Source organism: Dermochelys coriacea, chromosome 2, assembly GCF_009764565.3.
Source record: "Dermochelys coriacea isolate rDerCor1 chromosome 2, rDerCor1.pri.v4, whole genome shotgun sequence".
Lineage (NCBI taxonomy): Eukaryota > Metazoa > Chordata > Testudines > Dermochelyidae > Dermochelys > Dermochelys coriacea.
The window spans coordinates 84076318-84101286 of NC_050069.1; the positions used below are offsets into that span (position 1 = coordinate 84076318).

Genomic DNA, 24969 nt, shown 5'->3' on the forward strand with positions numbered 1-24969 from the left:
GCTAGTACCAATTTGGTGGGGGGGGGGTGGAAATAGTAGAACAGCTCTTGGTGCCAAGGAAGCACCCAAGGGCGTTGTTAGTTAGCTCATGGTCATCTGTTTGGGGGACACTTAGGAGCAGACAAGACCCTGGATAGAGTCATAAGGAGGTTCTACTGGCCGCGGATATGGGCAGAAGTCCAGCGCTATTGCACCTCCTGCCCAGAGTGCCAGCTGCATAGCCCCTGACCTCAGTTATGGGCCCCACTGGTACCCTTGCCTATAATTGAAGTTCCCTTTGAAAGGATAGCAATGGATCTAGTGGGCCCACTAGAAAGAACAGCCTGGGACCACTGAAGCATACTTGTCATCCTGGATTACGCTACACGGTACCCCGAAGCCATTCCTTTAGGAAACCCAATGTCCAAGGCGATCGCAAAAGAACTGGTGCAAGTTTTTGCTAAGGTAGGCATCCCTAAGGAGATCCTGACAGACCAAGAGACTCCCTTCGTGTCGACAATAATGGAAGACTTATGTACCCTGCTCTGCATCCAAGCCTTGCGGACCTCAGTCTACCATCCCCAAACAGGTGGTCTGGTTGAGCGATTTAACCAAACTCTCGAGCATGATCCGAAAGGTGGTGGGCCAAGATGGAAAAGACTGGGATACCCTCCTCCCATACCTAACGTTTACAATATGAGAAGTTCCCCAAGTATCTACTGGATTCTCCCCCTTCGAGCTACTATATGGACGCCACCCATGTGGCATATTAGACATGGTGAAGGAGGAATGAGAGGAACAACCTAACCTATGGAAGAACATCATGGCACATGTAGCCTAGATGAGAGAATGAATAGCTCAAGTGACCCCCATAGTACAAGAGCATTTGGAGAAAGGACAAGAGGCCCAACGAACCTACTACAATTGTCAGACAAAAACATGGACATTTCAGCCAGGAGAACAGATGCTGGTTCTGGTACCAACAAAAGAAAGTAAGCTCCTGGCCAGTAGGCATGGACCCTATGAGATCGTGCAAGCCGTTGGGAAGGTGAATTATAAGGTGAAGCAGCCAGACCGCTGAAGGCCAGAGCAGATATACCACGTCGACTTACTGAAACCCTGGCTTGATCGGAAGATGTGCCTGGGTGTCCTGCCGGCTCCATCCCAGGCAGGTGGCCCGCAAGGGCAGGTAAAGATATCCCCCGAATTAGCCCCCGAACAATGAACAGTGGTTGTCGAAATGATCCAGTGGAACCAAGACGTGTTCTCCACACAACCAGGCCATACAACTCTGATCCAATGCCACATCGTCACCTGTCCTGATCAAGAGTGACAGTAAAACATATCACATACCAGAGGCAAAAAGAGAAGAAATTAGGACAGAAGTAAGGAAGATGCTGGAACTTGGGGTGACTGAGGAATCACACAGCCAGTGGTCCAGTCCTATTGTCTTGGTCCCCAAGCTTGATGGCAGCCTGAGATTTGGTCATGACTTCTGAAAGTTTAAACAAGGTCTCTCAATTCGATGCCTACCCAATACCACATATTGATGAGCTGGTGGATCAGTTAGACAAGGCCCGATACTTGACCACCTTGGACTTGACAAAAGGCTACTGGCAGATCCCCCTGGCTAAGGATGGCAAGGAAAAAAACCACTTTCTCTACACCCGATGTCTTTTTCCAATATACCGTCCTCCCTTTTGGGCTCCATGGGGCCCCCGCGACTTTCTAACGATTGATGGACAAATTACTTCAACCCCATGCCAATTATGCTGCTGCCTATTTAGATGATGTGGTAATCCATAATCCTGACTGGGAGACACACCTGGGGAAAGTGGAAGCGGTACTAGATGCTCTTAGACAGGCTGGTCTCACTGCTAACCCATCCAAATGTGCAATAGCGTTAGCCAAGGCCAGATACCTCGGGTATATAGTCGGAAGGGGCCTGGTGAGGCCCCAGTAGAACAAAGTGAAGGCAATACAGGAATGGCCCTGCCTGATCCGCAAGAAGCAAGTCAGCACATTCTTAGGGATAGGTGGGGTACTATTGCCCATTCATCCCTCACTTTGCCACAAAGGCAGCGCCTCTGATGGACCTGATAAGAGCTGGGAGCCTGGAGATAGTTAGTTAAGTAGACTGAAGTGGCAGAAGAAGCTTGCACAGACCTAAGGACAGCCCTTTGCAGCCATCCAGTGCTCATAGCCCCAGATTTCAAAAAGGAATTCATCCTACAAATAGATGCCTCGAAGGTAGGACTAGGGGCCATCCTTTCACAGATGGTGGGGGATAAGGAGCACCCAATCCTTTACCTTAGCTGAAAGCTCCTGCCCAGGGAGCAATGGTATGCCATAGTAGAAAAGGAATGCCTAGCAGTTAAATGGGCCATGGAAATTCTGTGGTACTACCTGCTTGGGCGGCGGGTCACCCTTGAGACAGATCGCACCGCACACCAATGGATGCGCACAAACAAGGAGAGGAATGCATGAGTGACTAGATGGTTTCTATCCCTACAACCATTCCACTTCCGGATACAGCATAGAGCTAGAAGCCAACGTGGCAACACGGACAGCCTGTCACGACAACACTGTCTCTTGTCTCAAGTAGCCCAACCCCGTGGTGTCGGGGATCGGGGGGGTGGAATAAGTGGTACAGGAGGGCCAGGGAGCAGTGGTAGAGGGGAAATATATAAGCCCTAGACTAATTAAGGTGTGGTTCCCTGTAGACTAGGGTGGGTTGCTACAGGTTAATTGGAGCACCTGTAGTCAATCAAGGCCCTGTCAGGAATCTAATAAAACCCCCTGCTTCACGCAGTCGGGGAGGAGGAAGGAGAGAGGACTGGAGCTTGGAGTTGTGTTGTAAGATTTGAAAGACCCAGAGAACCAAAGTAAGGGATACTCCCTCCCCCAGCATCTAAGGACCGAAGGCTGCCCACCCAAGGAGGAAGAGGGTAAGAACCCGCCTGGGTTGAGAGGGGCTGGGGCTTAGAATGAGGAGCAAACCCAGACCCTTCCCCCGTGTCCCTGCTCTACCACCTCTCCGGGCCGTTAGCGGGGACCTTGGCGGCCCAAAAGCAGGTGTAAGGGGTGGCGTCTTGGTGCCCCTTCCAAGAAAAGTGCAGGACCCACCATACTAACATTGGCCATCTTGCCACAGCCACTTACAAACATTAAATCCTTTGTAGCAACTTTCAGGTCAGTATGATCTCTGTTTTACAGACCATGGAAAGTGAGGTAGCAAGATTCAGTGACTTGCTCAAGGTTGTATAGTCTGTCAAAGATTGGGTTATAATTTAAGTCCCTGATTATTGTTGTGCTCAGACTAATATAACAATAGAGTCTGAGATATTAGGAACTATGATATAGGAAGACAGACCTTAAATAATTTCTAAAATCTTATATATTCAGTGGACATGTTGCTGGTTAAGTGAGCTCCCACATCTATGCAAAATTAAGTTGTGTTTTTTTTTTTTAATTAAACTTAAGATGAGTAGAAATGTTCCATTCCCTGCCTTAGAAAGTTTTAAACAAATAGTCCCTTGCTGTATTTGCATCCTAGATTTTTAATGGAGTTCAAAAAAAGAATTAGGTAAGTTCATGAAGGATAAGTCCATCCGTGGCCATTAGCCAAGATGGTCATGGATGGAACCCCATGCTTTGAGTGTCCCTAGCATCTGATTGCCAGAAGCTGGGAGTGGATGACACAGTATAGATCACTCCCTGATTACCTGTTCTGTATGTTTCCTCTGAAGCATCTGGAAGATAGGATACTCGGCTAGATGAATCATTGGTTTGACACACTATGGCCATTCTAAATGCAAGTACATGAGAACCTGAAAATGAAATTGATGTCCAGTTAGTTCTTTTTCCATGTTGACAGGACTGCAAAATTTTAAAAAAGCTCCCTATGCAGTTCAGTCTTCAATTTTATTAAAATTAGATGTTTTTGTGACCTAAAGAAATTTGCTTTAAGATTTTTTTTTTTAACTGACATCTCTTCAAGGGGAGAGAAACTATTTATTCTGAGTATCACGAATGAAAAAAACGCAGTTTCGTTTTTTTAACCTATATTCTGAATTTACGAAATAGCATTTCACAGCAAACTGTGTTCTCAGTGATGTGCAGAACATAGAGGATGACACGGTAGTGATAAATTGGATAATTCACCTTAATTTTAAAATGCACAGCTCAGTCAATTTCAGCAGTTGAGCACATGCAAGCCCAATGCAGAGGAAAGAACCGTGGGTAAGTGTGTCCGTTTATTTTCCATTACAGTTATGGTGCTCCTAGCTTAACAGGACATAGCTACTGATTTTCATTAATTTACTTATACTAGAAGAAGTATTGGTACAACAAAGAAAAATAGAGTTGTATTCTTTTCATTCCCCTGAATGAGTAGAGTTAGGTAGGGGGGGATGCATAGAGCAGTTTGTTTGTATTCACAGAGATGTCCCTCTTGAGAGCTCTCAATAAAATTTTCCTGGAGGTGCTCAGCAATCCTCTCCCAAAGCTTTTTAGGGATGCCAGCCTTATTTTTTCCTTCATGGTAGGATAGTTTCCCACACCAGTCGGCAGTAATCTTGGCAATCTCCATTACAGTAAACAAGCTAGTGGTGGACAGCCCTAGGTGGCTTTGGGTTGCCAACCGCAGCTGTGCCTTTTGAGTTACCCTCAGGAGTCAGATATCCGCTGAAATCACCACCGCCTGTAGAAAATGGTGCCAATTTTCAGTGCCATTGCTCATCACACATAGTTTCATGCAACTGAGCAATCCCGTCTTCATTTCCCTCACCCTTAGCAGGCCATACTCACCATGGCTGGAGCTGAGAGTGGTATTGTGCACAAGCACTCTGAAGCAAAAAAGTGTCAGTAAGCATGTATTGCTTAAAACTTTCGGGGAGCAAGGGAAGGGAGTTCTGAATTTTAACTTTGCTTTCCATTGTGAGAATACTGACAATGGTACCTCTGTTTTGTCTGTAGTTGCTGCTATTGCAGCCTTGAGAGGTTCCTCCTCCACACCTGCATAATGCTTGAGCCAGATAAGGAAGAGAAAGAGAACTTGGGATGACGTGTTCAGCAAGATCATGCAAGCCAGTGCTGTATCAGATCATGAACAGGGGGCCTGGAGGATGAGTATGGCAGACTGTCTGTAGCAGGGATCTCAAACTCAGATCACCACGAGGGCCTCATGAGGACACGTACATAGACCCGAGGGCTGAATCACTGAAACCTTTTCATACAACGATACAAAAGTATGGTCAAAAATGAAAAAGAATGAAGAGTAATATAGTATGCTATTAAAAGTCAATTTATTAACTTTTTAAAAACTGTAATCCGAAAAGTCAGTGCTAATTTTGACAGTCATTTCATTTTTGGCCACTTAGCTGGCAGTGTTTTGCATCAATATTTGGTTTTGTCTCAGTCCTATCAAACCTATCTTAGTGTTGCTTTCAAATGTTCATCAGTGAGCCTTGACCTTAACACAGATTTGTTAACGTTCATGGAACAGGAAAAAGTGTGTGTGTGTGTGTGTGTGTTTACTTCCAAACATTGCCATTATCCTTGCAGAAGCAGAGAATAACATGGGAAATCTTTCTTGTGAAAGAAACCGGTAGAATTCTGGAATTCCAACATCTGTATACTTCTGCTTCAAAATGGTATAACACTGAAGCTTCACTAACTCCATCTGCATTTTCTCTGCAACATTAGGCATTTCCACAGCAAAGGGTGTGGGGGGAAAAAAGTTGACAGTGTGGCTCAAGTGCCTTGAAATCTTTAAACTGCACATCAAACTGTTTGTGTAAGTTAGAAATGATATCTGCATATTCTTTCAAGGATTTGGGTTCAACTTTTCCTAAGGAATTCCGACTTTGACTTTGAATGTCTTAAAACACTGTCGTACGTCTGTATTATCACCTGTTTTCTACCCTGAAGCTTCAAGTTCAGTGCATTCAGGTGATCAGTTACATCTGTTAGAAAAGTAAGGTTGCAGATAAAAGTGGAATCAGCAAGCTGTGGAACCTCCTTGTTTTTCATTTTCATGAAGGAATCTGTCTCCTCTCCAAGTGTAAAAGAACACTTCAAAACATTTCCACGACTCAGCCATCTAACTTAAGTGTGATACAGAAGTGCCCCATATTCGTTGTCCATACATCCTAGAAAAGAAGTGAACTGTCTGTGATTCAGCCCTCGTGCACGTATAAAATTAACAGTTTTAACAACTACATCTATAACTTCCTTCATTTGTAGACTTTCACTACGCAGGGCTTCTTGGTGCAAAATGCAATGTATACTGGTGAAGCTAATTCCTGGTATATTGAGGTCGTTCAGTTTGGTCTTCAATAATCCAACCATACCAATATTTTCAGAGCACATAGATGGCATACCATCCGTAGCCAAAGATAAAAGTTTGTTCCATGGCAGCACAGCTCTTTCAATGCATTCTTCCAGTCCTTGAAATATGTCACATCCCATTGTGGTACCCTTCAGTGGCATTAAGTCTAGCAATTCTTCAGTTATATTCCAATTACAATCCACACCTCTAATGAACACTGCACACTGTGCAGTATCTGATACATCTATACTCTCATTGAGCAATTGAAAATGCTTCAAAGTCTTTTTTGCCATTTGGATCAATTTGGTTTTTGCACATTATCTGCTAAATCAGTTATCCTGCAGGCAACTGTATTGGCAGACAACCTTATGCCTTCAAAAACTTTCTTCCTATCAGGACATAAAATTTCGCTGGCCTTCGCAAGACATTCTTTTACGAATAGGCCTTCTGTAAAGGTCACAATGATTTAGCTATCATTTCGCTTATCACAAAACTTTTTATTGAATCTTCATTAGACTTGTTAATCTCCAAAAAGAAATTTCTTTGCTTGGCAAATGCTGCTTTAAGTTGCCAAACTTTTTCCTCTCGGATTTTTCCAGTGAATGCATCATATTTTTCATGATGCATTGTGTCATAGTGCCGACGCACATTATACTCCTTGGGAACAGCAATCATTTGCTGACAAGTAAGGCATTGAATTTTATCTTTTACCTCTGTGAAAAAATATTGGTCTTGGAAAATATTTGTCTTGGGAAAACTCTCTCTTTTCTTCCATGAGTGTTCTTTTTTCGACTAAGTTATTTCCGAGTGGTTTTAATAAAATTATATATACTCGGTAATGCACCTCATTCAAAGGACAAAACCCTCGCTTAGTTTTAGAATTACTTCTGCTAAAGCCCCACCCTCATTCCAACTCCTTCCCCAAATCCGTGCCTCTTCTCCCCCTCCTATCTTGAGTGCGCGGCTTCCCGCTCCTCCCCCCTGGAAAGTGCTAAGCACCGTCAAACAATTCAGTGGTGGGAAGCACCTGGAGGTAGGCAGGGGAGTGGGGAGCGGCATGCTGAGGGGAGGGGCCAGGGGTGAGGGGAGCGTAGCGGCCACAGGAAGTAACTCGGGGCTGGGGGATAGCGGGGAGCTTGGCAGGCTGCAACAAAGAACTCCACGGGCTGCATGTTTGAGACCCCTGGTCTATAGAGAAGAAGAGACTAGACAGGCGCCAGGCCCAGAAGTCCCAGGGAGATGCACAAAGATTGAATGGGTCTTTTTGGGCCGCAAACACAGATGCAGCACACTCTTGCAGATCGATAGGTTCAACAATCCTGGGGTTGCCTCCCTTTGCAGTCTGTGGAGAAATGCAGTGTAGTACCTACCGACCTGCCCTCTCTATATTCCATGTGGCATCGGGGCCACATCAGTAATTCTACCATTCCCCACCATGGGCTATTAAGGACAACCACAGCTTCACATACACTGACCTGTGAGAGGCACAGTTGATTATATTGCTAAAATGGACATGAATATTCCTTCCCCTTCATTAAGCTCTGTTCCATAATAATGTTTTAATGTATTTGCTTTTTAACTTGCACAGAATTTTTTGGAAGTGGTTTTGTTACTCTTTTTGTTTGGAAAATAATTTGTCATTAGTTCCCAGAAAATGCTGCAGAATGGCTGGTGATACTGAAAGCATCCACTTTCTCATGATTGTATGTATGCTTTGACACAACTCGTAAGATCAGTGATAAACAGTGTAATAATCATAAATGTACAGCAAGCACCACAAACTTAGTAGGTGTTTGTGTCACATTCATCAATTGTGCACCACGCAATTCCTAACAGCCCACAGACTGCGGGGCCAGGTGGAACATATCACAGTGCATTACTGTGGCTTGCTGTTAAAGTGCTCTTTCAAAACCTCCATATAGCTCCACATTAAGCTCTTCTGATAGTTCTGGTGTCTGACTGTTCAAACTCAGCCAAAAGCTGCAACACCTGTGCTGTCCACTCCAGGGGAAACTTTTCCCACTTTGCTTCACAGATGGACACAGCAGGTGGCTAGAACCATTTGGATATTTTTCTCACTGAGATCCAGACTTGTGAGTAGACAATGTCAGCGCCCCTTCAGTCTATCAAAAGAACATTCAGTTGTCATCCTGCATCTGCTGAGCCACCAGTAATTGAATCTTCCCTTTGTGCTGTTGAGTGACCAGCGTACGTCTTCATGAGCCAGAGGAACAAGGGGTAGGCTGGGTCCCCCAGGATCAGTACTGGCATTTCAACATCACTGTTTATAGTAGCAAAGTGTAAACTATTCAAGTTTATACACTAAAGTATCTTTCGTTTTGCTTCTTATTTTTCCATTACACTTCCATATAATCTCTCATTTAACTGTTTTGTGACATAGGCACTTCATGAGAGAGGTGAAATGCTTCGGCCCCAAAAAATTCATGGGTTTAATTGATGAAAGTGAAGATGCTATCCATAATGAAGTTGATAAAAACCAATGGGCTTGAAGCAGTGAAGTATAAAACTAAAGAAAACAGTTATTTGGTCAATTTTAATTACTGGCTCTTACATTACATTATAAACCTTCATGCTCCATCAAGTTTATATTCCTATTGTTTACAGAATCAATCTTTGACAAATAAGAAAAAATCAATACTGTAAATACTATCCATGCAGCATAATGTTCAAACTTAGACTTAGCACCTTTTTTATTTTACATGTTTATTGCTACCATTTATAATGATCAATGAAGTCAGCATTTCATAATAGGAAATGGCCCCATATTTTTACTTTTTTTTTTTTTATAAATTCTTAGAAAGTAAACTCTCTCTAGAAAAATTACTTTTTTTCTTTTTACTTTAAAAAGGACATTTTGAGCTACCATATGTATTTCCTGAAGCCGCAGAAGCTTCTGGGAGGCAGTTGGTGGGCAGGCTTTCCTACCTGTCAAGACATGGCCCACTCAAAAAGGAGATGTGCAGATTTTAAAAGAAGAATTTTATTCTGTGGAATTTAGCAAAATGATTGGGAAAAGATGACTCCAAATTTCATAAATTGTTACTGCTTCAGTCAGAGGGCAAAAGTTTTGGTGTTGTAGCGTGGTGTGTTTTTTTTTTTTTTTTTTTTAAATTCTTTGTGAAGAGCCCAAGAAGAAATATTTTCTTCTCTGCACCTTCTTCCTGCTTTTCTCCATTTTTCTCCCTATTCCTTACATCCTGCATGTTTTCTGGCTGTTTTTGCTCTCTGAGCAAAGTGTTGCTGCATCTGCTTGGAACAGCTGTACCAAGGGTAATCAAGAGGGGAAGTGCTTCACCCTGCGCCTAAGACAAGGGGCCCCTACCATCTCCTACAAAGGCACCAAATGCCTATTTTGCAGGTGGAGCTCCTTAACTCACAAATGGAGTATCGGGCAGAGATGCACCTTTTCAGAGAAGAGAAATTGGTAAGACATTTTTATATGTCCAATATCAAGAGAGAATAATTAAAGCCTTTCTAGGCGTGAAGACAGCCTTGATGTAATGTGATGGCTGGTTGTCTTGAAGTTACAAATGGACAGAAACAGTGGGTTTCAGAAGTATAAACTTCTCACATTCTTCCAAATGGGGTTTGCCTGACTTAGGGTCTTTATCCCCTCTTTAGTTGTATGAATGCAATTTGCATCAAGTCAGTATAGGCTTGCAGGTGCCTAGAAGAATGACCTTAGGTCAGGTAACCCAATTTCTGCTGCGGCTTTGTCTTGAACCACGTTGCTCTATCAGATTGCTGAGAACTAATCTTCATGCTCCCTGTGACTGGCTCTCTCCTAAGTCTCAACAGCTCATGCTTCACTTCACCCAACAGAGGCTTTTGGAGAAGACTAAAGGGACACTGTCAATTTAAGGAATGAGTTAAAGGGATAATGTCAGGTAAAATTTTTAAACTAATTTCAGAAACCTTTGTTTTGAAAATTTTTTAAAAATTTTTTTGAAATGTTTTAAAAATGGAATTTCTTCTCTTCTGCTGATGTTTGAGTGTATTTTGGGGGGCAGACTAGGCAATCTTAATAATAATAATAATAATAATAATAATAAAACAATGTTAAGGCACTCACCTATCTTTCTTAGCTCTGGACACATGCCTTCTTCCCTGCTGTTTCAGCAATAACATTGGTCAGCATTATGCCTCAACATCCAAATTCCTCCCTATAACCTATTGAAAAGTGCCAGGATGACTCTCTTATTGCCTGCAAGGTCCATGCACAGATCTGGGAGAGAAAAAAGGATTGGTTTCAGTCACTCCTCAGCTCTATGTAGGAGTTGAGTGGTGGATGCTCACCAGCCAGCTCTGCCAGTCTATCCTGGGGAAAGGAGACGCCATCCTGTTCCAAAACCAGAAACTGCAGCAACTGGCAGACTCCGTATTTGGAGGGGAGAGTAGGTATGTGAGCTCCCTTCAGAGCACTGTGTTAGAGTAATGTCATGCTAGTGCATGGAAATAGGAAGTACTGCTGAGTAACAGAAGTGAAAGAGTTATGTGCAGGATACACTCAAATGTGTAAATAAACTGAAAACAATTTTTTCCTGTCACTTTCAGTAATAGTAATTTTTTGTTCTTATTACTATGCTATTGTCAGATAGGCAATTCTCTCCCCTGCTGTTTGTGCGAGACCCATGCAACCAAGGAAAACTATACATAGGAAATGATGGCCTATTCACGACATGCTGTCAGATGCTTAAAAAAAGGAAGAATTTTGTTTTGCTCTATTATTTCATGTGTAGTAATGTTAGGTGCTAACTTGTAAGAATAGGTTAAAAATAATTGGCAGATTTATTGTCTCTCAAATAGATTTAATTCCTACTGCTGTATTGTTCCTTCTGATTTTAGCCTGTGCATCCTGATTCTGCATTGCAGAGTCTCTATACCGTCTCACAAAGCAGGTTTTTGTCTGAAGCCTGGTCTGCTGCAATTCTTGGATTTGGAACAGTGCTTCAGTTGTGCTTGCAGGCTAACATCTTTATGGGCTGGCTGTATAAGGTCATCAGATATGTTTAAAAAATAAAATAAAAACCTTTGCCACACTGCAGCCTTAAAGAAAGCTTGGTGCACTTTCTAGTAGTTAATGCATTCCTCTAGTATTCATATACTAGTAGCTTTTTAAATATTTAACATCTCCATATGTATGCCCATCCACACACTTGAATACATATAATATAGTAACATCAATGAAATCCTAAAAAATTGTCTGCCAGATACCAGCAACATTCTCTCGTATTTCAGTCCTAGTGTAAAATGTAATTGGGCTGTATTATGTTTTTGCTTATAGAGACTATGATTGATAGAAGACCACATGCATCAGGCAAGATAGGATGAATTAAGAATACTGGCAACTTTGAGGATTTCTTTGCCATTAATGTTTTAGTGACTTCCTTGTGGTGTTAATTTGTTAGTGTACCACCATTCACTTTTTGAATAAATTTTTAACTTCCCAATCATTTGACTAGGATTTCGTGTTTCACAAGGCTTGTTTCAGTACTGTTTATACATTAAATATAAGAATTGCTTTATATTTAGCTGACTTTCAAATGCACATGTCTTATCTTTTTGAAGTGTACTCCAAGCATCAAAGCAGACTTCCCCCTCACCTATCCTACCCTGAGCATCGGGGACATGTTCTCCATCCTCGAGATAGCAAAAATTAGATTCGGTTCAAGTGGGGTCGTAAGGTAATCACATGCATCCTTCCTCCTGAACTGCCTTTTTTCCTTCCTTGTGTGTAAATAGTTGAAATTCAGCACACTCCTGTGGCCAAAAGGGCAGTTTCTTCTGAACTAAACCTTTTTAAAGGAGGCCTGGAGATAAGGGACAAAATGTATCAGTCTCAACTTTCACACCCTTGGAACCCAAGTCTCTCTTCCCTGATGCTCCAGCCCAAAGCCAACCCATGGAGCAGCGTTTGTTTCCTTTCTTCCTTTAAAGAATTCTTCCTTTTCCCTCTGTTACATGCCATAGGAATGTAAGAACTGCCATGCTGAGGATAGACCAATGGATCTTCAAGTCCCTGCTTCCAGCAATGGTCCACACACACGCCTTCAAAGAGAGGCTTAAAAATCTTATTATGCACCTCACTAGCACAGTGATGTACCTTATCATGTTATCTCCTTCCCCTCTCCTATTGTCTTTCTCCAGTACTCTTGTGTGTATTGTGAGCTACAGAGTGAAACTTGTGAAAAATTATTAGAATTAATAGAGCATGGTTATAGTGGGTAACTTACAGGGTATACTAAGATGCGTCTTTTCCTTAGAAAAGAAACTATATTCTTAAAGTTCAGACTTCACTGATAGATTTGCTTGAGATTACAACCGTTTCTCTGATAGTTTGATCTAATTCTCTTCAGACCAGTTAAACCAAATATTGTTACAAGTTGAAGAGGGAGTGGGAAACAGGCTGAAAAAGTCCAGTTATACTGCAAAAAGACATTCCCAGTAATATAGTATAAAAAGTCTATAAATATATCTGCTTTTTTAAAAGATGAAATTAAATTCACAGTAAATATTCATGCAGTATTATATTTTGAGATTAACACACACACATCACTAAAAATTTTCCCTAGAAAATTCCCTTTTACTTATGTAGTATTGTTTACTAAATACTATGGTAATTGGATTCCATATTGTGTGTAAGGTCTACCTAGTTAAACTCCATTTTTAACCTTCTGTGTTTTATAATCCATTACCTTTCTCGTACACACTTTAAACAAAGTCCAAACACAGGTTTGATTCTTTTTAAACCAAAACGTAAGATAAGTTTCCAGCCTTATCAATATATACATCTGTTCTTTGGAACAGCCTTTGTCCATGTGAATTACTTAGTTCAAATAAATAAAGACCCTGTACTTGAGATTTTATTCCCTGTTAGGCATTAATTGTATTGATTCCTACTTCTTTGTACTCTTCATAATGAATAATACTTGTTTAATCAGCAAATTGCAAAACAAATACTGAATTGTCTGTGTGCTAAATGAATTTTGTAATAGATTACAAAACAGCAATAAGATTAAATGTCAGAACAAAATTACTGAGTGTTCCTTTTTATATTGGACTTTTTTATAGTATTAGGGAAAACAAGACAATACAAAGCATGATAAAGTTAAGAATCTTTAGATTTCTGGGCAAGGGGTATATTCTTAACTGATGCATATGATTTGTTATATATAAAATGCGACTCATACCCCTAAAACTTTGGGAGAAGGGAAGAGGAAGGGAAATGGAAAAACACAGTACAATTTAATTTCAAAATATTTAACAAATTAATTTCACTGTAGAAATTTGAAATACAATGTCAAGACATAACGTGTACGACTGTTCCTCTAATGCTTATTTCCATAGCGGTTAGGTGTTTTGTTGTGTATTGTGGTGTGTGTTTGGGGTTGTTTTTTTTGTTTGCTTTTTAATGGTAGTGCCTACAATATGCTAGATGCTTTCCAGGCACTCGGGACATGATGGTCCATGCTCAAGAAGCTCGCTATCTAAGGACAGACAGGAGTTAAAGCATAGGGAACGAGTAATTTTTTTTATTATTATTTTTAATACATGATGGCTAAACTTAGGCAGCAAAGTAGGTAAAGAGGTCATTGTCTGTCATAATTTTTTATGAAAGAAAAGGATGAGCAGTCAATGTTTCTTCATGTGGTCCTGCTACTATGTCTTAACTCTAACCTGGAAGAGCTACAATTAACACTTTGGGTGGGGGAGAAGTTGTCTTAATGTGTCTTTAGTCTATGGCCTCTGCTGTAACTCCGCTTGTGTGCTGGCCATTGGAGGGTAGACTTCTGGTCACTATATATTTAGTATACTTCTTTTTTTCCTTCTTCCCCACTTCCTTTTAGCCTCCGTGCAGAATATACATGTGCTTATGTTTGTGAATTGCATATCTAGCTATGAAACATTTCTGCTGGTAACTTCATATTGAGCAGTGTGTGTGTGTGTGTGTGTGTGTGTGTGTGTATCTGTATATATAAAATGTATACTATATATTTTTTTTAAATAGGATGCAGGACAGAAAAGATTTGGCGCTATTTCCTGTAATATTTGTGGAATGCTTTACACGGCATCAAATCCAGAGGATGAAACTCAACATCTGCTCTTCCACAACCAATTCATAAGTGCTGTAAAATATGTGGTAAGAACTTCATGTCTTTTTTTTAAACAGTAATAAGCTTTGTTTTCCTTTGCTGTACATCAAATGCAATTCAGATTACTTTTAATAAACTCTTAAAATATCACAGTAAATGATAAATTCATCTGTGGTAAACATTATTTTTGTTAAGGGAGCCTCGCTCGTATTAAAAAGTCACCTCCAAAAATTGATTATCACGAAAGCAATATTCCCATTCTGTTTTGTCCCTTCCTTGTATTTCTGTATTGTTTTGTAGTAAAATAGTCATTTATCACTTTTTTTTTTAAAGTTTTGTTAAATTTAGCTTTTGGTATAATTGGTATTGCTATAACATTTGGCATAAGAACTAGTTGGGGAGATCATTGTCTTTAGAATGTCATCCAGATGACTTCTAATTCACTTTTTTTTTATATTGGGTATGTTAAATTAATATCAGTGATTCAGAGTTGGAATATCTTGGAACTTTGAGCATAGCATTACAGTGTATTAAAACTTTAGAGAATAGACTACTATTTTTAACAGTATAATTAAAATTATAACTGCACATTTCATACTCTACTTATGCATAATAGGTATGGTTGAGTTAACTCAAGTTTAAAACACAAGCTTGAAGTGCTGTACAATTTCAGATAAGTATTTTGTAAAATCAGCTACTTTCAAAACTTGTTTAAGTGTCTGAAATCCAGAACAGAATCTATAAAGTCTGTTTCGTTTTTTTTTGTTCGTTTGTTAATCACGCATGTTACCTTCAGTACTCTACACGCAAGTAGATAAGACCTCCAGGATAATTGAACTGAGGCCACCAATTCATTTTATATAGGTACCAAACAGCAATTAGACTACTATTAAATCCTGATCTGAGTTTGAATCAGTGGTCTAAAAAAGATCCATTACTAATACTTTGAAACCATCTAGTTACTTTAAACAATTATTGCCAAATATTGAGGACTTGTTTCATTCTTTTCTTTTCTTGGCTGGCTGAATCCCAAACATCTGAGAAAATCTTTTCTGAAAAGCATTAGGCAAATTGAAGGGGATGGATAGGTAGAGACTGTGATAGAAGGCAACTTAATACCTGTTTTCCTACATATTCCAATTTGTCCATAGTAAATCTGTCAATTGGTCATCTTAAAGAATTTTTGGGTCTCGGATGTTTCCCAGGATTCTTTGTCTTGTCTGGTGTAGTAGTATAGATACTGTAGCAAACGGCACAAAGGCTACTGATGCACATCTGGTTTTGAAATGCTTTGATTGCCATTGTGGAAGAGCATTTTTATGGACAAATGGAAACAGGTGTGGGAATGAAACTGCTATAAGAACAAATGAGGAAAGACTAAATTAAATCCTTTGAACAGCAGTTTATAAACTAGTCCTATAGCCATTCACAGCTTCTAGCACATTGGTGATGTATAGCTTCAGGTGGTATTGGGGGACCTGGTAGGAGTTTCTGAGGAAGTGAATAAATAATTTAAAATGCTTTAAGAATGATGAGAGTTGGAACAGCTGATATGCCCTCCTTTCCTTGCTATCACAGATGTCTCTAGGATAAGACTGGTATGCATGTGTTTGTTTTTTACGGCAGTTTCTTCTCCCTTTCAGTCTGGAATAACTTCGTAGTTTACAATGAAAAAGTTCAAAAGCTAGAGAGTTTATTTAAAAAAAAAATGGAAAGAAAAAGGCTAGAATTTTTAAATATGCTGCAGACAAGGTGTTTAGAAAGGTGGCTTATGGCTGTGAAAAAGCTTTATATAAATTGCACCCAAGCATGCTATTTTTGCCTGCACCTCCTAGTGAGTGAGAGCAATATCTTATCTCTCTGAAATCTGAGAGACTCCGGTTGTGACGTCTCAAGTCATTTCTAAAGATTACTGTAGAATAAGAGATACTATGGCAACTGGGATGATGATTTTATGTAATACATTAATATAAAATAGAGATGAAAACAAGGGAAATAGTTTTGTGAATGTCTTTGACACTTCCTCCCTTATTTTTAGTTGAAAAATGCTTAACCAAATCTATAGTTGGCCAAACAATGGGAAATTTAATTTAGAACTGAATGAATACATACTCTTCTTTCTAGTTGTTATAACCCACACTGCATTTTACTGGCCATTCTGTTTCCTCTCTTCCAGGTCTTCATGTGGGCTTGGTGTTCTGGGTAGATTCAGTATACTATGATGATGGCTGTGATAGAAACATCTATAAAGGTGTCTTGAAAGGATTTTTTTCAAAATTGGCCTTTTTGCCTTTTTTTATTTTGCTTTGATGTCTAAAGAAAGCCTGAAATGTTAGTTTTTCTGATTCTAGAAATATCAGAAAAGTCAACTTTTGCTCATCTTAGTTTTTCTAGACAGCTTCTGGAGGGAGTGACGACTCAGGGTATATATTGTCAATTGCTGCATGTTAATGTAAGTTGACGGCATTGAAACTTTCTCCAAAAGTTAATTGTTTAAATTAAATAGGCGGTAACAAAATCAGAGTTTTAAACATTGATTAAAGATCTTTCCCTCTTTAAATTGCTAATCTTTCACTCTCGAAAACTGTGATGTCATTTCATTAGTTCTTCAGTCATTTTGCACATGATCCTTAAGCAGTGTTATCCTTGCTCATGTTGGAGCTTGATTTTACTTTTAAGGGTAGTATCTCAAGACACCTTCCTCCATTCCTCCACTACTCAGATCCTTCATCCTGTGATGACTCAGTGGGAGACATGAGAAAATTTGTCAGGCTTATTGTTAGGGAGAAAAGTAAAGCTACACTTTCTCTCTTCCTTCCCTATCTACCTTGGGATGATACTGAGCATTTCTCTCTCTAAAATCTCAAACAGATAGGAAAGAAAAAATGTGCAAACTATAATGTGAGCACCTGCTGCTACCATGACGTGACCATGAAAGTAGACTGTCTCTCTTTCTTAAAAAAAAAAAAAAAAAATTTGTCTTCCACATTCTTTTGGCCAATCCGCAGATGAATAAGAGAATAAATTAAGCCCCTTGCTATCATCAACTAAACTCTGAAACATGATTCTTCTTCTAAAATTGCTTCCCAGCTGCTGTTCATCTAGTTTCCTTTCACAGATCTATCCTATTCAGGACACAGAGTACAATTTCCAAGAGTACTTTAAAATTGGGCAGAACAGGCCACAGTTGAGCTACCGCATGGCCACAGATGTCTTCTTATTTCCCCATGTGGTGGCTGGTTCCTTTTTATGATTAAAGACTTTTTAAAAAATTTTATTATAGAACCTCTTCTTGCAGTTAATTGAGACCATTTTCATTCTGATGCTTTCTTTAGTTTGTATGAAAAGTTGTCCTGATTAAAAGAATCTAAACTATGTTCAAAGCAAATATTTTAGTCCATCTCAAGCCTATTTGAAGAGGCAAATACCATGATGTAACACTCTCTCCCAGAAGCTTGTCCTGTGCGCTCTCACACATGCACATACTTGGTCGCTCACTCATGTATTTTTTTTTTTTCCCCTCTAACTTCTGAAGGAGTTAGGCCAAGATTTGACAAAAATTACCAGATTTCTCCTAGTTACAGGGCTAATTCTACTAGCCAGATTGGAAAAAAGGAGAGGGAAAGCAAACAACAAGCTCCACGTAATAGTCTTGATGAGAAATCCACCCCCGATAAGAAAGGCAAGGTGCTGGAAGCCAGTCTCTGATGCCTATTTACAGTCTCCATCTTTGTATCAGCCCCTGTTAATTGTCTAATACGGTGGTTCTCAACTTTATTTTTTCATCTAACAGTATGGGGAGGGCAGTATCTCAAGACACCTGCTTCCACTCCACCACCACTCACAAGTTTCACCCTGTGCTGTCTCATTGTGAGATATTAGAAAATTACTTAGATTGATAGATCCTGGTTTTTCAAGAGGTTAATACATTGGGAGAACCAAAAGCTGCTGGACTCACAGAAGGAGAAAGAAGGTTTCGCTTCTGCTTTCCCACCCTAAAGCTTCCTGTCTGTTGTTGGGGCAGGAGGTATCTTTGCTGCTCTAAGCCTCATGGCCTTTTGACTGCAGCAAAAGAGGGTTTGTCTCTGTTCATCTATCCTCTCTAGGTCAGTCTCTCAATTTTTTGTGTGGTGTGTGGTTTTTTGTTTTTTTTTTTAATTTTATTTAAGGGTCATCCTCCCCTGTAACTAACTCCATTGCTACTGTTCATCGTTTCTCAAATAGTAGCAGAGGGATATTTTTTCTTCCAGTTTCATGTCTGCCTTCAAGGTTCTCAATAACAGCTGTGACACTGATTAGTATCTTGCCAATTTCACTTGGCTACTACTTGGAGAAAACCGAACAGTAGAGACAGTGGTACCATTTGTCTGCAGAGTAAAGAAGCTAACATTGCTTTGGTTCATATTTTAAAGATTGTTTTTGCACCCAGAAGTTCTGAAAATATTTTTCCAGGAAACCCTGAATTCTGTAAATATTGATGGCTTTAGGTGCATTCTCTCTCCAGTTCCCAAGGAAGGCTTTTACTCACTACTGGCATATGGATTTTTCAAGTCCAGGTTAAATCTTTATTTTATGCAAGATAAGAATACTTGCTTTTTGCTTTAAATATAGCTGTCTTTCATTTCAAAAGGCAAATATGAAGTTTTTTGGTGTCATCATTGAAACAACTTTCATTTTAATGAGGTAAACCAAAAATTTACTTTTTTTTTAGTTCCTTTCAACTCTGTGTCTTGCTGACTTTTAGGAAGAGATTTAAGTCTTATGTATTCTCCAAAGACTTCACAAGCTTACAATAATATTAATCAGTGTTCCAGTTATTGTGTTCAAAGTTACTGATTATTATAGGCAATGCTACTAGCCCCTGTTATAAAGCCCTGTTTTTAGTTGCTTTTAACTTGCCAAACTAACAAATTGGGCTGAAATTTTCCAGGCTGGGTGTCTGCCTCAGACTGAAAATTTTTTGGAGAACTTCAGCCAAAATGGTTCAGCAATTTCTGAGAACAAAGCTAGGGAAAAATAAGTTGTTTTGCCCATGCTAAAGTGCAGGCGAGGAGGCTTAGTCTTGGGCATGGAGTTTGGAGGGGTGAACCTAGGATGTGCTGGGTACTGGGATGAGAAGTCTGAGGAATGAAGACTAGAATTATAGAGGTGAAGAGAATGGAACTGAGACAAGGAGTCAGGGATGGGGGAAGACAAGACTGGAATAGGGACTGGGTAGCTAAGATGATACAAGAGTCTGCTCCCACTAAAGCACAGAGTCTGGAATGGAATTCTAGAGACTTGCCATTCTTCTGCTGTCAATACATATCTGTGAAACCCACTTGTAAGGTGTCTCTTGCAGTGCTTGTCGACGTAGAGGATGTCAACACACTACTGCAAAAAGAAAGTACTTGTGGCACCTTAGAGACTAACAAATTTATTAGAGCATAAGCTTTCGTGAGCTACAGCTCACTTCATCGGATGCATTTGTTAGTCTCTAAGGTGCCACAAGTACTCCTTTTCTTTTTGCAAATGCAGACTAGCACGGCTGCTACTCTGAAACATACTACTGCTATCAGTTACTCAGTTAGCTCAAATGGCACAGGTCTGTGTGATGAATTTAAAAGTTCCGGCTCTCTCAATGATTAGTGGAGATGTTGATATGCCACAGGAGGGAATTTCTGGGTTTTTTTTTCAGTTTTCTTAAAAACCTAGGAAATTACTTACACTCATTCACTTACTCTCTTCTGTGTTTAAAATAACATTATTAAGGTAGCAAAGTCAAGCACGTAAAAGTTAGGAGATGGCAGAATTAAAGTTTCACAGACAACCTGAATTCAGTGTTCTGTGATACCATCTCTAATTACATGATCACAATATTTTTTCACATGGAGTTCATCTCTAGTTGCAGTAGGACTATGACTCAGGCATGACTGTGTGTAGGGAGAAAGTATCTTGGATCACATCTAGTCTGAATAGTAAGTGTAAATCACTGTTTACTGCTGGGAATATATCTTAGAATCCATGCTCATAATTCTTAGGGTAACCAGACCCCAAGGACAAGACTTAAAACTATTTGTAATGGCTATTGGCTTAAAGCATTTTTAATACCTCTTTTGGAATTTGGGAATTTAATAGGATATTGGTACTGAAGATAAAACTGAACATTTATCTTCATAAGATGGAGGTAAACAGCAGACTTATGTTTTCTCTTAACCATACTGAATCCTTGAGTATGAGGATAGATACTCGGTGGAGAGCAAGACTTGCTGTATTTCAAATAGGATAGCTCATGCTATTTGATATCACGTTTCTTTTACTGTTCTAAAAATGTCTTAATTTTATTTTAACCTCTGATAATACTGTGTACTTATGATTCTTGGATGAAGGATGATGAAGTATTCTACAATCAAAATCTCAACATCCCTTAAGAGGTAACACCTCATTTTACAGGTGAGGGTATGAAGGCAATGAGAAGTTGTGACTTAGCCAAGGTCACTCAATTAGTGGCAGAGCTGGAAATAGGAATCCAGGTCACCTTATTTCAGTTCTGCACTCTAAGCAATAGACCCTGTTACTTTGTTATCTTCACAAAGTGTCAAAGATGAAATGTACAAAGGTTCACTGTTAGAATTTAATTTCAGAAAGACATTCCTGTTAAAGGCATAATCAAGAAAAGAACTTGTGAAGTTCCTTACAGAATTGAACGGTATCGAGTGACTTCTTTCATCCAAAACTAAATATTTTCAAGAAGAATCTGAGTACATCATCTGCTTTTCAGGAAAATTTTTTGGGGAACCTATTTTTGTAGACAAGTCAAGATCATATGCATGGACACTTTTCAAAGACACCATAGTAGAAGCTCAACGTATATGTATACCCCAAATTAAAAAACACAGTAAAAGAACTAAAAAAGAGCCACCGTGGCTTGGCTTAACCATGTAAAAGAAGTAGTGAGAGATAAAAAGGCATCTTTGAAAAAGTGGAAGTCAGATCCTAGTGAGGTAAATAGAAAGCAGCATAAACACTGCCAAATTAAATGTAAAAATTTTAATAAGAAAAGCCAAAAAGGAGTTTGAAGAACAGCTAGCCAAAAACTCAAATGGTAATAACAAAATGTTTAAGTACATTAGAAGCAGGAAGCCTGCTAAACAACCAGGGGCCCCTGGACAATCGAGATACAAAAGGAGCACTTAAAGATGATAGTCGTCTCAGAGAATCCAAATGAATTCTTTGCTTCAGTCTTCACAGCTGAGGATGTTAGGGAGATTCCCAAACCTGAGACATCTTCTATAGGTGACAAATCTGAGGAATTGTCACAGATTGAAGTGCCACTAGAAGAGGTTTTGGAATTAATTGAGAAACTTAACAGTAACAAGTCACAGGGATCAGTGGGCATTCACCCAAGAGTATTGAAAGAACTCAAATGTGAAATTGCAGAACTATTAACTATGGTTTGTAACCTATTCTTTAAATCAGCTACTGTACCCAATAACTAGAAGATAGCTAATGTAACACCAATATTTAAGATGGGCTCTAGAGGTGATCCTGGCAATTAAAGAGCAATAAGTCTAACATCAGTACCGGGCAAATTAGTTGAAACCATAGTAAAGAATAAAATTGTCAAACACGTAAAAACATATATTGTTGCACAAAAGTCAACATGGCTTCTGTAAAGGGAGATCATGTCTTAATAATCTATTAGAGTTCCTTGAGGGGGTCAACAAACGTGTACAAGGGGGATCCAGTAGACATAGTGCACTTAGATTTCCAGAAAGCCTTTGACAAGGTCCCTCACCAAAGCTCTTACGTAAATTAAGTTGTCATGGGATAAGAGGGAAGATCCTTTCATGGATTGAGAACTGGTTAAAAGACAGGGAACAAAGGGTAGGAATAAATAGTAAATTTTCAAAATGGAGAGGGGTAACTAGTGGTGGTCCCCAAAGGTCAGTCCTAGGACCAATCCTATTCTCCTATTCAACTTGTTCATAAATGATCTGGAGAAAGGGGTAAACAGTGAGGTGGCAAAGTTAGCAGATGATACTAAACTGCTCAAGATAGTTAAGACCAAAGCAGACTCTGAAGAACTTCAAAAAGATCTCCCCAAACTAAGTGATTGGGCAACAAAATGGCAAATGAAATTTAATGTAGATAAAGCAATGTACATTGGAAAAAATAACCAACTATAATATTCATGGTAAATAGGCCCAATGGCCTGTTATGGGATGTTAATGGGGTGGGATCTGAGTTACTGCAGAGAATTCTTTCCTGGGTATCTGGCTGGTGAATCTTGCCCATATGCTCAGGGTTTAGCTGATCGCCATATTTGGGGGGAGGAAGGAATTTTCCTCCAGGGCAGATTGGAAGAGGCCCTGGAGTTTTTTTGCCTGCCTTTGTAGCATGGGGCACGGGGTCACTTGCTGGAGGATTCTCTGCTCCTTGAAGTCTTTGAACCACAATTTGAGGACTTCAGTAGCTCAGACATAGGTGAGAGGTTTTTTGCAGGAGTGGGTGGGTAAGATTCTGTGGCCTGCATTGTGCAGGAGGTCAGACTAGATGATCATAATGGTCCCTTCTGATCTTAATATCTATGAATCTATACATACGATATGATGGGGCTAATTTAGCTGCAGCTAATCTGGAGAAAGAGCTTGGAGTCATCGTTGATAGTTTTCTGAAGATGTCCACACTGTGTGCAGCGGCAGTCAAAAAAGCAAATGGGATGTTTGGAATCATTAAAAAAGGGATAGAGAGTAAGATGGAGAATATCTTATTGTCCTTATTTAAATCCATGGTACGCCCACATCTTGAATACTGCATACAGATGAGGTCCCCTCAACTCAAAAAAGATATACTGGCATTAGAAAAGGTTCAGAAAAGGGCAACTAAAATGATTAGGTGGTTGGAACAGGTCCCATATGAGGAGAGATTAAAGAGGCTAGGACTTTTCAGCTTGGAGAAGAGAAGACTAAGGGGAGATATGATAGAGGTATATAAAATCAGAGTGGTGTGGAGGAAGTTATTTACTTGTTCCTACAATATAAGAACTAGGGGCCACCAAATGAAATTAATGGGCAGCAGCTTTAAAACAAATAAAAGGAAGTTCTTCTTCATTCAGCGGACAGTCAGCCTGTGGAACTCCTTGCCTGAGGAGGTTGTGAAGGCTAGGACTAAATCAGGCTTTAAAAGAGAACTGGATAAATTCATGGAGGTTAAGTCCATTAATGGCTGTTAGCCAGGATGGATAAGGAATGGTGTCCCTAGCCTCTGTTTGTCAAAGGGTGGAGATGGATGGCAGGAGAGAGAGATCACTTATTACCTGCTGGTTCACTCCCTCTGGGCAGCTGGCATTGGCCATTGTCAGTAGACAGGATATTGGGCTGGATGGACCTTTGGTCTGACCCAGTATGGCCATTCTTATGTGGCACAAACAATTTTTGGAATCTGATTGCATTTTTAAGTTTATACGAACTTGGGAAATTCAGAGTTAATGCATTCTACTGTGTTCTTAGCTTATGTGCTTTAAAGGCAAGTCTATATTAGAGAACTTTGGCATTGCAGACTGTGATGCCACCTGGTACTGGGATACCACTGAGTCCACCTGACCCACCAACCTGGGCTCCCTTCACACTGTTCTGCTGTGACAGGCCCTCAAGCTCCCTCTAGCACACACACAGGTCCACCCAGCTGCAGCTACATACAGACACTGAGATCAGCTTTGTATGGGAAGGCTTCAGCTAAGGAACTGCCCAGCTACTCAAGTGCACACCCCTCTTTGGAGGGTAAACCCAAAATTATACCATCTTGCGCTGCACAGAGGAACTGTACAAAATAAACTCATTCATCCCCTCCTTCAGTGTGGAGAGGAATATACACAGTTTTTTGCTCCAAGTTATGACTCCCACATACTTTTGTTTTTGCCTTGTCTAAAACCAGTGTATTAAGTACAAAAGATAGATTTTAAGTGATTAAAAGGGATAACAAACATATCAAAGCAGATTACCTAGCAAATAAACAAAAATGCAGTCTAAACTTAATATATTAAGAGATTTGGATATGAGTAGCAATTTCTCATCCTAAAAGATGATTTAATCTGGTTAGAGAGATTTTTTTTTTTAATGGGTCAGCTGCCCTTGCTTGCAGCTTAAAAGGTATTCCTTTCACAGGCTGGAAACCTCTCTAGCCTGGGTCGAACACTCCCTCAGGTGTTTCGAAGAATTTCTTTAGGGTGGAGGGTCAGTGAAGAACCTCGATGATGTCACTTCCCGGCCTTAAATAGCTTTTGCATAGGGCGGGAACCCTTTGTGTCCAAGCTTGGTTCCCACGCCTGGTCAGTGGAAAAGCACTGGTATTCCAAGATGGAGTCCAGTACCAGGTGACTTGGTCACATGTCCCTGTAGGGTCACAGCAGCCATGACTCAGAGGCTGTTTGTAGTGTTCTCAGGAAGGCTCCCTGGTGGGAGATGAGATTCTTGTAAGAGCTAATGTTCTCCCTAACGGCCCTTCCCAGCCAGCCATCTAGACTGACAATCTTTTCCCCAGGTGTAAACACATTTGTAATAGAGG

At 40.0% G+C, this 24969-nt stretch overlaps 1 protein-coding gene across 17 annotated transcripts in view; it reads left to right on the forward strand.

Annotated features, from left to right (window-relative positions):
* ESCO1 (establishment of sister chromatid cohesion N-acetyltransferase 1) overlaps positions 1-24969 on the forward strand; it is a 63411-nt gene that overhangs the window by 18547 nt on the left and 19895 nt on the right. For 9 of the 17 annotated variants that reach the window (XR_006278891.1, XR_006278892.1, XR_006278889.1 and 6 more), the window contains 2 exons: positions 9690-9755; positions 14340-14471. Coding sequence is in view for 9 of the 17 variants with exons in the window: in XM_043508000.1 (XP_043363935.1) it covers positions 9690-9755; positions 14340-14471 (198 nt within the window). In the remaining 8 variants the exon portion in view is untranslated. Of the gene's footprint in view, positions 1-9689; positions 9756-11899; positions 12016-14339; positions 14472-24969 lie in introns of all 17 variants that reach the window. The other 8 variants (XR_005290948.2, XM_038388792.2, XM_038388793.2 and 5 more) reach the window with 3 other exon arrangements.